Consider the following 14,373-nt stretch of genomic DNA (forward strand, 5'->3'; position numbering starts at 1 on the left):
AGAGACAGCATGAGCGAGGGGAGGGGCAGAAAGAGAGGGAGACACAGAATCCCAAGCAGGATCCAGGCTCTGAGCTGTCAGCACAGAGCCCAACCCCGGGCTGGATCTTAAGAACCGGGAGATAGATCTGACCTGAGCTGAAGTTGGATGCTTTAACCGACTGAGCCACCCAGGCGCCGCCCCCCCCCCTTTTTTTTAATGACAAGTAGCTTTGAAAAAAACAATTTTTATAGAAACAAACTTCAAAGCATGGAAATCCCTTAAATAAACACAATCTACATTGTTTTATAAAGCTGCATCAAGTTCCTGGAAGAGAGTAAAAGGAAATCCAGCACTCCACGTGGCTGCTTGCTTTGGCAATTCCAGTCTTAGGGGCCTGGAGTATTACAGCGAGGCGGATTTCCAGCAACAAAACAAGCACACCACCCCCTGCAAAATTCACATGAAATGTCTTCCCTAACTGCCCCCCCCCGTCCCCCCCCCCCCCCCCCCGCCCCGTTCTGGTTGCTTGAAAGTATTAATTTCCACACCATTCACCAGAGAGATGGAAATTAACCCCCAGGTCGAAATTTCAGATTTTCATTCGCATTCGCTACACTGTATAACCACAGCCTGGGTGGTGCCTTCTGGGAGCAATGGTGGAAACTCTGTTACAGGCGAACAGCCTGCTGACATCAAGGTTTCTCCTTCCCACTGTCTTTTCATCCTTCCTCTGCACCTAAGATCACTTAGGGACTATTTTTTATCATATATCGTGACCAGTGAATACACTGTGGTTCAAAGAAAGGTCGCACCCTCGTCCTGCCAGCCACGTCCCGGATCAAGCTCTGACCCCTCCAGCCACACTCCAGGAAAGAGCTCACACCACACTTGCAGTGAACGAGGACCACAAATGGCAGAGGCAGCCCTCAGTCCTCCACAGGCCCCTTCGCTCTTCGGTACTGTGTGGCCAAGAGGTACACCTCTGAAGATTCCTTCCTGCTGGCTCTAGGCTTTACAGTCCTGGTGTTCTGGAACTGCTCGGCCAGTCTCTTCCGTAACCCAAGGCTTTGACTTCCAGCCCACGTTTTGCAGAGGAACGTTCCGCCGGGGTGCAGAATATCTGGAGCCACGTCCAGAAGGGACGAGCACAGGCTAATGAGCCTGTCGTGATCCAGGCTCCGGATCCCTGTGGCATTGGGTGCCATGTCACTCAGAATGACATCTGCTCTCCCGCCAGGAAGCAGCTCTCGGACTCTCTGGACGGTTCTGGGGTCAGTCACGTCGGCGGGGGACAGAAAAGTTGCCCCCTCCAGGGGGAATATGTGGAGAAGGTCTACCCCAAGCACAAAGCCCACAGGAGCACCGGGATCTAAGGAAGACAGAGTATGTTATTTATTTACAGCCTGAATCTTCCCTCAGAAATACAAATAGAAAAATAAAAGTAAAAAGTCAGGACCAACGTAAAGAGCGAACACGCCAAGAGGTGGACACGGGCCTTTCCCCACTTGTATCCATCCCAAACACACACATGGCAGGGGTGACAGTCCCCACTCTCCACACAAGGAAGCTAACTGAGGCCCAGAGAAGAGAAGTGCCTGTCCCGGGGCAGGCACCTGACCCCAACTCTGGCTTCACCTCCCTTCCAGAGGCCAGCTGTCTGTGAAAGGGTATCTCCGAGTGGGCTTTCTGACAAACTGAACCAATGACACGTGAGTGCATACAGCACCTCCGGATTAACTCAGCACTTCTGTTAGCTTAATCCAATTTCTTTTGATGCACAAACTACTAGAAGCAAGCCGAGAAGTGGGGAAGACAAGGTACAGGAACCGATCCCTCGACCAGGTGTGAGTGGTAGCAGCTGGGCAGTAGAGGCCATCGTCTCACCTGGAACAGGGCCTCGGGCCAGCAAGACTGCTGTCCCCGGCCCCTCTCTGCGTCCCCGCCCCATGGTGAGGAGAACCCTTCTCCCCAGTCCCCAGGGCATGAGGGGAGGGTGCCGTCACAGATCTGCTAGTGCAGACCGCGTAGCAACGAGGCTGTCCCACGGCGGTGGAACGTGGGTCTTCTAGCTAAGGACTGGAAGTCCAACCACTTTGAAGAGTGCATTTTTCAAAGGAGAAAACTCTCATGTTCAGCCCTGGAAAGTAGGCCATCTCACACCTCACGGCATGTACCTGACTCCCGTTAGCATCCCAGGCGTCATAACCTCGGGAAGGGGCCACTAGAGGCAAATACTTTGGGTGCATCTGTACACCTTCTGGCAGGAAAAGAAACCGGACATTCTATCCACAGCCTTTGCTTCGGCCGCTGCTTCCTACGAGTCAAACCTGGCCGTGTTCCTCCTTCCCCTGAGGAGCAGTTATACAGGGACAGGAGCCATTAAAATCCGTTGTTAGTGACGAATGGATACAGAAATTGTGGTTTATATACACAATGGAACACTACGTGGCAATGAGAAAGAATGAAATATGGCCTTTCGTAGCAACGTGGATGAAACTGGAGAGTGTTATGCTAAGTGAAATAAGTCATACAGAGAAAGACAGATGCCATATGTTTTCACTCTTATGTGGATCCTGAGAAACTTAACAGAAACCCATGGAGGAGGGGAAGGGGAAAAAAAAAAAAAAGAGGTTAGAGAGGGAGAGACCCAAAGCATAAGAGACTCTTAAAAACTGAGAACAAACTGAGGGTAGATAGGGGGTGGGAAGGAGGGGAGGGTGGGTGATGGGTATTGAGGAGGGCACCTTTTGGGATGAGCACTGGGTGTTGTATGGAAACCACTTTGACAATAAATTTGACAGTAAAAAAAAAAAAAGATGCACTTTTAAGTAAATTACAAGGAACCACAACATCTTAGTTATCTCTAGCTAAATAAATAAACGTAAGATTAAAAATAAAATAAAATCTGTCGTTAGGTCTGTGGGCAGGCTCAGTGGTAGGAAAACGAACAGAGGTCTCGGACACAAATCCCTTCACTTAGGTGATATTTATTGAGTTAAAAAAAAAAATTGTAACCTGTTCTAGGGCCCCTGGCGGCATCCCACACCCAGTAACGGGGCTGGTTCTTTGTCCTGAACCCAGGGAACAGCACTCCCAGCCCGTGCATTCAGAAGCCCGCCAAACTCCTCCGAACCTCATTCTTCACTAGGAAAATGGGCACAAGGTCCGCACCCCAGGTGTCTGAGATTTCTGTGAGCCGGCACATATGTCATGTAATGCCAGGGGTTCTGGTCCCTTCCGACTTTACGGCAGGAAACACAAAGGGTAGGGATGCTCACCACGGCTCCTGCAGCTAACAAGGGCCCCGAGGGCAACACCGGAGCCCAGCAGGAGGCTGGCTCAACAGCACGGGACATCATCATATGGCGGTCTACACGAGCGTTTACAAGGACGCCAGGGCTTTCCACACCGAGGGTATTGGTTTCTCCTGACTGAGCAGGGGAACCTTATTAACATAGAAACAGTTTCTTTCTTTTTTTTTCTTTTTTTTACAAAATCCTAAAATATGAAATAGGTAAAAGCTGAGTCCCTCAGGTTGAGCCAGAGGGGAGAACCTTGAGCAGCCCCCAGCAGGGCCTCCAGGAGACCCAGGGCTTCGAAGACCAGGACCTGGAGAACTCTGGGGTTGACTGAGCTGTGCAGGCATGGGAAAATGTCAATAGATCAGTGAGTGGGGGCGGGAAAGAAGCCCTCCATTAAGGCTCCAAATCAGTAAGAAGGATGTGAGTTACTATCGTTTCTGAAAAAGAAAACATACACGTGCAGTCACGTGTGCAAAAACAAGTTCGGGAAGGGGGCTCTCCGACACATTCACGCACACACGGACGTGGTGACGTGAGGCACTTTTAGTCTCCGTCGTAGCTTTCCACCCGGTCTCCCGCTGTCAACACATCAGTGTCCCGTTTTCCTCATCAGCCCCTACAGCAGCCACTCCGAAGAATGTGTCATCACAAAGCGGCTTGGCCACCTCCCCTGGTGGAGGGCAGCTGGCCCGCGCCCGCACACTCGGGGGTGGTCAGAGGCCCTACCTGCGCCCGCAGCGTTGACCCTCTGCACGGCCACCTGGCTCCAGGCCCCGGGAGCCGCCCCACAGTCTAAGACCCGGAGGCCGGGCCGCAGGATCTGGTGCCTCTCGTTCACCTCCAAGAGCTTGAAGGCACTTCGGCACCGGTAACTCTCCACCTTCGCTGCCTTCACAAACGGGTCCCTCAAATGACGTGTCAGCCACAGGTGCTCAGCAGCGGTCCGACCCTTGTAGTGGCTCCCAGCGGTGTGAAACCTTTGCCGCTGAAGGGACGCACGTACCAGCTTCAAGGACCTGAGAAAGAAAAAGGGAGCTAACAGGTGGACATCACACAGATAGGCGGGGTCCCTGGTTCAACCCACGTGTTTTTAGAGGGCCCGGAGGCCCAAACGGGGAGGAAACTTGACAAGGCGACGCGGCCAGAAAACGGGTGTAATGGCCTGCACTGAGTCCCTCCCCAAAGGGGTGTGTTGAAGCGCTAACCCCAGAAACCTCAAAACAGAAGTGGTGTTTAAAGAGGTAAGTACAAATGAGGCTATACAGGCGGGCCCCAACCCGACCCGACTGGCGTCTTCATCAGAGACAGTTGGGACACAGGTGCGCGGGGAAAGACCACGTGAGGCCACGGGCAGAAGGCAGCCGTGTGCAGGTCGAGGAGAGAGGCCCCACGAGAAAGGGCCCTGCAGCACCGTGATCCGGGTCTGCGGCCTCAGCCTGCGTTTGTGTGGTCTACGCCTGGCCTGCGGCGGCCCAAGTGCACGAACACGGCAGGCGAACTCCTTCTGGCGAAGAAGCGTGGGGCCCTCGGGAAAATTGTCTTCAGAAGGAAAACTCAAAGCTTTTCCGGTTCTGCTTAACAGGCCTGATGATGTCGACAAAGCAATCTTCTTTCTTACCCGGGACAACTTGTCCCCGGGCTCTGCGGGACTGGGAGAAGCCCCCAGGGGACAGACCCCGCCTTCCTGGACGCCTCAGCACAGCGGCCAACACAGGGCCGCCAGGCCCATCTCCTAACAACTGCACTCAGCCTGAAGAACGAGTTCCAAGTCTCTTTGGCAAAGTCAGGGTCTGAACGGTTTGTCGCGGGCCGGGAGCTCTCCGCACCCCCCTCACTCAACTCTCAGAACAACCCTACAAAGTAAGTTCTGCATCCGTGTTCCTCAAGGGACGACCCGGACATCTTCACCAGGGCGCAAGGCCAAAGGCCCTTCAACAACCCAAGGCGCTTCGCCGGGAATGACCGCGTCTCTGCGCCCCTTCCCCGCGGACGAACCTGGGACGCGCCCCCGGCCCCTCCTCCCCCGGAAGCATGCAGCAGGCGCCCCCACAAACGCCGAAGGAGCGCACGACCTCGCCCAGCACCTAGCTCACAGCCCCACTCACCGAGCCATGGGTGCCGATCGGCTCCTGTCCCCCGCGCCGGAAGTGCCGGCCTCGCTTCCGGCCCGAGGCCACGCCCCCCCGGCTTCCGCGGCTCCCTTATTCAGAAAGCGCGCGCGATCCCGGGTCTGAGGACAGGGACCGGAGAGCCCGGGAGCGGAACCCGGGTCAGGTGAGCAGGGGAGAGGGGAGGGGGCCGGGGAGCGGAGCCCGGGTCCTGCGAGCGGGGGGGGGGGGGGGGGGGGACCAGGGACGGGGTTGGTGGGGGGGAGCCGGGGCGGTGAGAGGGGTGCGGGACCAGGGGGTGGGGGCGCCAGGTGAGCAGAGGTCGGAGGAGAGGGATCCGGAACCAGGGCCTGAGCCTGGTGTTCTGTGGATAGGATCTTTCAAAACCCTGGTGAGGGACCTCGGTGTACCGACCACTTGACTCGGAGACCACATGCCCGGGCCTGTTGCAGCCTCCCAGCCGCTGACGTTCGGAGTGGCCCTCTGAGGACTCTCTAATTGTGGTCCCAAGCCGCTTGCTCCAGGACCCAGGGGACAACTGAACTTCAAAAGCCCGTTAGACCCAGATTGGGGTCTTCCCCAAGTTTGACCTTGGGTCAGACTGAGCCTCTTCGAGCTGCAGTTTCTTGATCTGAAAATGGAGAAAGCAAGTCTTAGCTCACAAAGTTCTTGGGTCTACTAAACAGAATGATTTTTTAAAAGAGGTATACAGCCAGTGCTTAATAAGTGATAGCTGACACTCCTGGTATCTGCCTCACCACCACAAGTCACTCAGGAAGCCAGGGCTCTGGGCATGAACCAGTCAGCATCACGACAGAGGACACAGGCAGACAGGTAGGCTCGGCCACAGAGACCCACTTTGGCCAGACCTACCCCCCAAACCAGGACCCAGCTGTAGCTCCCTTTTCTCAGACACTGTGGCTCCCCACGAGGATCCCTGCTCCTGGATCCTGCTTCTCATCCGGTGTGGTCCCCAGGGTAAGAGACTTGTGAACGGTGGCCCCAGGCTGGGACAGGGATGGATGCACAGAGGGTCCTGGTCCTCCTCCATGTGTCCAGCAGCAACCCAGGCATCACCCTTGGAGTTTTCCTCTGGACCACGCACACCCGTTCGAGCGGGAGGGGCCCTTGTGGCTCCAGTGCCAGAGCCCAGAGCAGCAACAGTTGTGAGCGGATTATGAACTGTCGCAGGAGGGAGGACCAGCCAGCCCTCGCTGGGCGGGCTCTCTGCCAGGAGCTCCTCGGGACTCTATAGCTCTGCGGTGAAGTGTGGAAGGCATATCCCAGCAGGCCAGAAGAAGGCCCCACTGATGAAAAGGCCAAGGCCAAAAGCCTGACCCGAGAACCGTCGGCTAACCTGCCTGGTTGTGTTGGGGCCACAGGGGGTGGACTGTCCACGGGCTGGACACAGGGGCAAAAACAGCCCTGTGCTGAGGAGGGGGAAGGGTTGACACGGCCCTTTCCGAACCTGCTCCATCAGCCCTGGCAATCCCAAGGCTTGGACACGGGTGCCGCTGGATTCGGAGGGCCAGGCCTCTCTCTTTCTACTCTGGAAGCTCATTTGTTCGGTTTCCATCTGGCAGGAGGCGAGCCTCTCGTGGCAGGGCTGGGAGGTTACCACCAGGCAGATTCCCCCCTGCCTTCCACAGCACATTCCCATCTCACCAGGCCCCTGGCCTCATCCACACTCCGCGTGCACCCAGGTCAAGCTGACCCAGCCTTTTTGCCTTCCTCAAGGGGTCCCCGGGGGACCATGGGCGCCTCCAGGCTCTACACATTGGTGCTGGTGCTGCAGCCTCCGCGAGTTCTCCTGGGCATGAAGAAACGAGGCTTCGGGGCCGGCCGGTGGAATGGCTTTGGAGGCAAAGTTCAAGGAGGAGAGAGCATCGAGGACGGGGCCAAGAGGTGAGGGAGGGGTGGGCCTGACCACAGAACCCGCTCCCAAGGGTGACAGCCTACAGCTCCTTATGGAGCTCTTGGGTCTCAGTTTCTTCATCCCAAAAATGGGAATAACGATGACCCTTCCTGCCTCTCGGGAGTGTGGAGATTGAGGATGTAACCATACAGGATTTGGACCAGTGGGGAGTGCCCAGGGCACGTGAGCTGTTGCTGGGGGCGCGGGAGGGGCTTTCAGGACACATTTGGGAAGCTGTTGTGGCATGGCGACTTCCGGCTGGTCAGTCGTTTGCTTTCCTCGTGCGTTCAGGGAGCTGATGACCAGCTCTTCTGTCTGAGCCTGTTCACACACAGTCTCCATTAGTCCTCGGCACAGCCTGCCTCACGTGGGCAGGAACCAGAGCCCAGAGCGGTTGACGGCTTGTCTGAGATCACACAGCTCTCCGACATCAGTCCCCTTGCCCTTCCTTGTCCTCACGTGTGGAACAAATGAGACCGTGTGTGCAAACATCTCACAAAGCGCTCCACAAGCCTTCGCTACTACTGATGGCATTCTGAAGGAAGTCAGCAACCTTAATTAAGGCCGCTTTCCCCGGGGAAGAGACCAGATCCCCACATGCATACTAATGAGGCTTCTGGAAAGGAAGTCAGCTGCAGGCTCCGCAGCCCGATGGTTCTCAAGTTTGGAGTTTTTTAAACATCACAACCCACATAAGAGATGTTTACGTTCTGATACAACAATGCTCTTACCACACGAAAGTACGCGCTCACGTAGTCCCGCTAACATAGTTCCTATCCTTCGGGTTTTTTTAATTGCTGGTCACAGTCCACCAAGTTGACTTCATGGTGCACGACTGGGCCAAGTCCTGGGTTTGAACGGCCACGGGTGTGATGTCCTTGGTGTGCACCTCCCCCTCCTAGGCATGGGACCCGGCGTGCTGCCGCCTGTGGTCATTTGTTTGGGCAAGCGCTAGGCAGCATGGCCAGGCTGCCCCGACAGCACATGGCGGGGGAAGCGCGGCCACACGGGTGCGCCCTCTGGTGTCTGCCCCCCACTCAGGTCTTTTGCCCTTGTTTTTAAACGGGGCTGCCTGTCTGAGAGATTTGCAGTTCCTTATACGTTTGACGTCTTTATTGATTTTCTGCTTGAAGTGTCCAGCCAGGAGGGTGGATCCATCCACTTCTCCGTGCGGTTCCATTCATTTTTGCCTCCCGTAGCTTGACTATCATCAGGTGCATACGTATTAAGCATCCTATCGAGGAGAAGTGGTCCCTCCCGCAGGACGGAATCCCCTTTATTCCTGCCGACACTTGCTGCTTTGAAGTCAGCTCTAAAACCCGTACAGATACTCCTTTCTTCCTTTGACTAGTGTTAGCCTGGTGTGTTTCTCTCCGTTTACTTTCAATCTGCGTTTTTTCATCTTTATCATTGTATACTTTGTGCCTTTAATCTTTCTGTGCATCGTGGGCTCCGTGCGGACCGCACTGGCTGGTCTTGTCTTCAGATCCACTCTGACGATCCTTCTTTCGCCGGAGCCCGTGGACGGCTGACGTTCCAAGTGGTGGCTGGTACACAGATGGGTTAATATCCACCAGATTCGGTGGTTTTCGGTTTGTCACCCTTGTCCTCTGTTCCTGGCTTTGTCTTCCACCCCTTTTCTCCATTCCGCGGTTTTAATTGGGCACTTAAAGGATTCCATTTTCTCCCCTTTTTAGAAGGTCAGCTATACTTCTTTAATGTTTAGTGCACACCTCAAAGTTTGCAATACGGATTGGCACACGATCCAAGTGCACTTTCAGATAACGCTGCCCCCCGCCCCATGGGTGGTCTGAGGGCCTCTTGACAACAATCCTGATTCCAACACCCAACCCTGGGTGCTCACTGTTCCCCTTACACACATGCACGCACACATGGGGCACACCAACGCGGACACGTCGTCGCCAAAAACCTCAAACCCTTACCCACTCAATCGATCGAGCATAAAAACCAGAATGGTTTTATCTTGCCTTGGCTCACTCCTTCAGTCCTCTCGCTTTCTTCGTGCGGATCCAAGGTTCCGCCATTGCCCTTTTCTCCAAAGACCTCGCTCTCGTGTTTGTTAGGAGGCTGGTAATGGGGCCCCTCAATTATTGTTTGAGAAAGTCTTTATCTCCCCTTCTTCTTGATGGGAAGTAAAGTACAGAATCCTAGGTTGGTGTGTTTTCTGTCAACACTAAGTATTTCGCTCCCTCTCTGCTCGCTCGGTTTCTGGGGAGTCAGATTTGACTCTCATCCTGGTTCCTCTGTGGCCAAGTGCTTTTGTCCTCTGGCTTTAAGATCTTTTCCTTTTCTTTGATTTATTACACTCTGAAAGAAACGTGCCTAAGGTAGTTTTCTGGTGTCTGTCTCGCTTGGAGTCCTCGGAGCTCCCAGGATCTGTGGTTCGGCGTCTGACATCAGTTTGGGGAAATTCCCAGTGACTACCGGAGTCACTGCTGTTCTCCTGCCGGTGTTCCCGTCGCACATGGGCCACACCTTTCCTGGCTGTCCCACACCCGACATTCTGTTCTGTGTTGTCCCATCTTTGTTCTCTTTGCTGTTCGGTCCTCAGGCCCAGTGGGCTGCAGTGTCCTGGAGTTCGCGGGTCCCCCTCGGCCACGCCCAGTCTGCTACTGTGTCCTCCCTGGGGCTTGTCTTTTCATTCGTGATGACGTTTCTATGAGTAGAAGTTTCATTTTAGCGCGATCTTTGCCTATCCCAGGCTGGAGACCTTCTCCTAAGTTTTTCTTCTGGAACGTTCAGGAGTGTTAGATCTTCATCTGGAATGGAGTTTGGGATAAGATGTAGGGCAGAGGGTCGAGACTCATCCGTGAAGACATCCAGCTGACACAGCATTACTGAAGAGACCACGTTTTCCACTGTGCTGCAGTCCCCTGTCGTAATCACAGGGCAGATATGACATGGCCTGACCTCCGTTTCCTGTCGCGCTGTCCCCAGTGCCGCACGAAGGGCACCTGGGGGTCTGAGGGCCCTCAGAGTCAGGTTTGGGCCGTAGGCGGGTGCAGCGTCCCTTCTCTGGACCCCAGCAAGGCCCCAGGGCACGGTGTTCAGAGCGCCCCAGAGGAGCAGCGGCCGAAGCCGAGCCCCAGGACCGCGGGGCCCGCACGCCCACCCAGACACTCGGCTGCTGCTGTCTTGTGTAATGCGTTCCTCATCCTGCTCTCTGCCATCTGGGGAGCTGAGTGTCACACACACGATCCGACACTTTAGCAAAACCGAGGCTGTCGTCCCCGCTAATTACCTCAGCCCGTGAAGTAAGGTTATCGATACTTCGTGCACTGCTGTGTATTGAGGGAAGACGAACCAAAACTAGTCAAAACACCAACCACCAGGTGAAGTTTTTAAAACCCAGACCCACCGGCCTGCTGCCAGAGCAGTGGGGGAGGCCCGGCGGATGCCAGAGCCTTTAGCTGGGGAGCCACCTGCACCCCCCAAGTGAAGACATTCATTTTTTTAGGTCAAGTCTAATTTTAAGCACGTCCCTGAACAAATTCCAGCTTTCAGAGCCTCAGTCGGCCTCGTCCACAGCGGCAGCAAATGGGCGTGATTGCCTTGCAGACCTTACCGGGAGCTCAGGGTGGACTTCCCGCTGAGGAAGGCGTCTGCTCACATCAGACCGTTTGGACCCAGCGTGTGTGTGTTTAACGAGCAAAGTGGTTTCCCTGGCTTCGTACAGGCACGGGAGGTACTTACCTATCGTGTTCCTAACACAACTTGGAGCGCAAAGCCAAAAAAACCTGTTCCTACTTACAACTGTAAACGGTCAGGTGTAACGAGAACGCTTACAGAAACGAATACATCCAGAGCAGTAGGGAAGCCAGGCTCTAAGGGAGCAAAAGACCGAGTTCCCTGGCCGCTGCAGCGAGCAGCCAGGGGTTCCCCGGGGTCCGGAGCACAGTGCTTCCAGAAGACGCCGTGGGAACCAGAAGCGGGGGGGGGGGGGGGGGGGGGGGGGGCGGGGGGGGGGCGGAGCCGTTGGCCAGGGCCAGACAGGAGAGGTATGGGGCGCGCAGGTGGTGACGCCCACCACGGGGTCTCGCGCTGGACGCACGGACAGCAGTTCCTACTCCGCCACCCACACCGGGTGGGAAACTGCTGGAACTCCTCGAGGGGCGGGGCGCGACGCCGGCCTTGCGTGGGAAGCGCGGGTCCGAGCGCGTGACGCGTCTGCAGTCGTGTAAACGGATGTGTGAAGGAGAAGGCCCGGAAGAAACACACTGAGGCGGCAGTGAGGGTTCTCTCTGCTGTCGCATCCGCCCAGGGTCTGGCAGGTTGTCCGCGGCGAACGTGACACTTGAGCAGTGAATACTTTGAAACAGAAGCGGCGTCGGGTTCTGCTGGTGGCCGGGCACAGTGCTCGGGTGGGGGGGAGGGGTCCGCAGGAGGAGACGACCCAGACGGGCCCCAGGCTCCTGTTCCCCCCACCTCCCCCCCACCCTCGGGCGGCTGCAGGGAAGCTGGCCAGAGGGTTGGGGGTGTCTCCTCGGTGGAACAGACCGAGGCAGGCCCTCGCGAAGGAGGCCGTGTACAGCGGTGTGCTCCTGTGCCCTCCGAGCACGCGTGTGAGGAAGGGTGGCTCCCGGTTCAGGGCCCGGGGTTCCCACAGCCCACAAAGCGGTACTCACGTGGCTGCTGCCCCCGCCCCCCAGCAACCCCCCGGGAGAGAGCTGGAGCTGAAGGACCGGGTGGAAGGTTCCCAGCTCGCCCGCGACCGACCCCCGAACAGCTGAGCTCGGCCGGGCCTGGGCTGCACCGTGGCTCGCAAGGTGTCGCACCGGTCGGCCTGTGCGCCCTGAACCAGACTCTGAACAGAATCGGCTTCGATGAACAGGCCCCCAGATAACCAAGTTCCTGCCAGGTCGGGAACTGTTGACGCGGGCCCGGGCGCCTGCGTCTGTGGCTCCCTTGGCCCACAGGCGGGCGTGCCCCTGCCCGGTGCCTTGCTGTGACCGTCGCCCACTCTGCCCGCAGGGAGCTGCGGGAGGAGTGCGGTCTGACCGCGGACACACTCCACAAGGTGGGCCGGATCGTGTTCGAGTTCGTGGGCGAGCCGGAACTGATGGACGTGCACATCTTCCGCACAGACAGTGTCCAGGGGACGCCCGCGGAGAGCGACGGTGAGTCTCGGGGCCTCCCCTTCTCCCTTCCCTCCGTCTCCCGGGGCAGGCGCTGCGCCAGCCCCTCGTGTCAGCCTCGTTCCTCCTCCCTCTTGCGCGGAGTGACACCGGGACACGGCCCTAGGGTTGAACTAGGAGCCTGTCGAGCTCCTCACACGACACCCCCTGGCAGTTTCTCACCAAGTCAGTTTAGCTCCCGGCTGAACACCGTGTCCCCCTTTGCACCACCACAGAAATGCGGCCCCGGTGGTTCCAGCTGGACCGGATCCCCTTTGGTGACATGTGGCCCGATGACAGCTACTGGTTTCCCCTCCTGCTTCAGAACAAGAAATTCCACGGGTATTTCAAGTTCCAGGGCCCCAACACCATCCTGGACTACACGCTCCGCGAGGTGGACGAGGTGTAGACGCAGAACCACGCTGGCCCCGCAGGCTGCCGAATCCAATGCAAACCCGCAGTGCCGTCCATCTCTTCACCTGCTCTCGGAGCCCCGAGGCGGGGCGGGGGGTTCCGGGTGTGGTGAGGCGGAAAGAAGAAAGCTCTCTTACCTTTTCACATTCTTCACGGGGCCTCGCACACACCAGCCCAGGCCTGTCCTCAGGAAGCTGCCTGCCTGCTGGCTGCCTATGGCCCGCACACTGGGCCCGGAGGGCGGGCCGAGCGCCGCGGTCTTGTCAGGACCATAGAGTGGGTTAGAGGGTGTGGCGTCCTTGCCCCCCACCCCTCCTTCAAGGGCAAACCGAACAGGCGAGGCCCAGGCCTAAAACCCTGGTCTGATGCATCAGAAGCCGTCACCTCCCTCACCTCAAGGGACTGGCTGTTCCTGTCCAGACTTCTGACCACCAGGAAGGAGGGAGGCAGCACTCGCTTATACGGAGAACCCACTTCACCCAAGTTTTATAAAGGGGTTTGATCACAGTTGTTCGTGTGTTTATTGATAAAGCTCTCAGAATGCAAACCGTGTGTGAACGATTCCAGTTTATTGGCGTAGTAATTGATGCCTACAGCCTTGTAAAGTGCTCCATACACAGAACTGCATCACGAAGAGAAGGGTCTCGAATGCTGACAAAACCAGCCGACCTCAACCTGTGCAGAGTCCCGCACATGCCCAGATCTGATGCTGTGAGCAAGCTGGGCCCAGGCTGGAGGGACCTGGCGAAGGCACACACCGGGGCCGGGCTCCATTCCGGCCTTGCAGAGTCGGGATCGGGCTCTGTCCCCGTGGCACCGGGACATCGCAGACCGTGGGAGACAAGGCAAGGCTGTGGTCTCCCTCCCGCAGTCCCAGCCTGGAGATTAGGGCCACGGAGGCAAGCTGGGACGCCCCTGCGCTCCCTGACCCAGAGCCGCTGGCAGCCTGGCTCTCCCCAGAACGGCCCTGGCCCTGGGCCCAGAGGGAGGCTCTGTGGGAGGCAAAAGGTGGCCCCTGCTGTCCCCAGCTGACAAGCACAGGAAGGACGTGACCCCCACGCACACAGCCCAGCAAGTGTCTCCCATCTGCCAGCCTCCTTGCAGGGGCTGGGGAGGGAGGGGATGCACAAGAAAGCGCCTTCTGGGTAAGGAACCCCAGCCAAGAAGGGCTCCTGGCTCCTCCCACCGCACAGAGAGGCCACCAGGAACACGGAGTCTCAGGAAAAGTCCTCTTGAGAAAGCACAAGTGAAGTCTTTGGTGCTGGAATTCTCCTCAGTGACCCGGGAGAGGCGGGCCTCCGCGTGCCCTGGGAGACCCTCTCCGCGCCGGCCCTCCCACCTTCCGTGCTGCTGCCCACCATGAGCCCCCAGCCCCCACTGCGTGCATGGTGGGGTCTGCTCTGGGTGTCTTCCCAGCTCGCCAGTGTCCTGCGGTCGCCTGTCCCGCACCACCCACAGGCAGGCCGCGGTGCGCGGGCAGCAGCCGACAGGGAACGGGAGGCTCAGAGGTCAGCCCT

General features: G+C 57.3%; 2 protein-coding genes across 3 annotated transcripts; one reads left to right on the forward strand and one right to left on the reverse strand.

Moving 5' to 3' along the window:
- Positions 1-210: 210 nt before the first annotated feature.
- MRM2 (mitochondrial rRNA methyltransferase 2) lies at positions 211-5,521 on the reverse strand. 2 transcript variants are annotated; one of them, XM_003998406.5, is made up of 3 exons: positions 5,390-5,521; positions 4,011-4,300; positions 211-1,351 (listed from the first exon to the last, which is right to left on the reverse strand). In XM_003998406.5, the coding sequence occupies exons 1-3, from the start codon at positions 5,395-5,397 to the stop codon at positions 909-911; spliced, it is 741 nt and encodes a 246-aa protein (XP_003998455.2). In that variant the 5' UTR covers positions 5,398-5,521; the 3' UTR covers positions 211-908. The 2 variants fall into 2 exon arrangements, with proteins under 2 accessions (XP_003998455.2, XP_006941921.2); XM_006941859.5 differs by lacking the exon at positions 5,390-5,521 and adding an exon at positions 5,280-5,353.
- Positions 5,428-13,403, forward strand: NUDT1 (nudix hydrolase 1). Its single transcript, XM_003998407.4, has 4 exons — positions 5,428-5,558; positions 7,130-7,297; positions 12,300-12,445; positions 12,679-13,403. The coding sequence occupies exons 2-4, from the start codon at positions 7,146-7,148 to the stop codon at positions 12,849-12,851; spliced, it is 471 nt and encodes a 156-aa protein (XP_003998456.1). The 5' UTR covers positions 5,428-5,558; positions 7,130-7,145; the 3' UTR covers positions 12,852-13,403.
- The last annotated feature ends 970 nt before the right edge of the window (positions 13,404-14,373 follow it).

The sequence above is a fragment of the Felis catus genome, chromosome E3 (assembly GCF_018350175.1).
Source record: "Felis catus isolate Fca126 chromosome E3, F.catus_Fca126_mat1.0, whole genome shotgun sequence".
Classification (NCBI taxonomy): domain Eukaryota; kingdom Metazoa; phylum Chordata; class Mammalia; order Carnivora; family Felidae; genus Felis; species Felis catus.

Excerpts from the sequence above, each read along its gene's own strand:
- NUDT1 (XM_003998407.4), top strand. The coding sequence starts at position 7,146 with ATGGGCGCCTCCAGGCTCTACACATTGGTGCTGGTGCTGCAGCCTCCG. Across the intron at positions 7,298-12,299 it reads ATCGAGGACGGGGCCAAGAG|GGAGCTGCGGGAGGAGTGCG; the intron begins GTGAGGGAGGGG and ends CTCTGCCCGCAG. Across the intron at positions 12,446-12,678 it reads GACGCCCGCGGAGAGCGACG|AAATGCGGCCCCGGTGGTTC; the intron begins GTGAGTCTCGGG and ends GCACCACCACAG.
- MRM2 (XM_006941859.5), bottom strand. The coding sequence starts at position 5,317 with ATGCTTCCGGGGGAGGAGGGGCCGGGGGCGCGTCCCAG. Across the intron at positions 4,301-5,279 it reads GGGCCGGGGGCGCGTCCCAG|GTCCTTGAAGCTGGTACGTG; the intron begins GTTCGTCCGCGG and ends TTTCTTTCTCAG. Across the intron at positions 1,352-4,010 it reads GGTCAACGCTGCGGGCGCAG|ATCCCGGTGCTCCTGTGGGC; the intron begins GTAGGGCCTCTG and ends TGTCTTCCTTAG.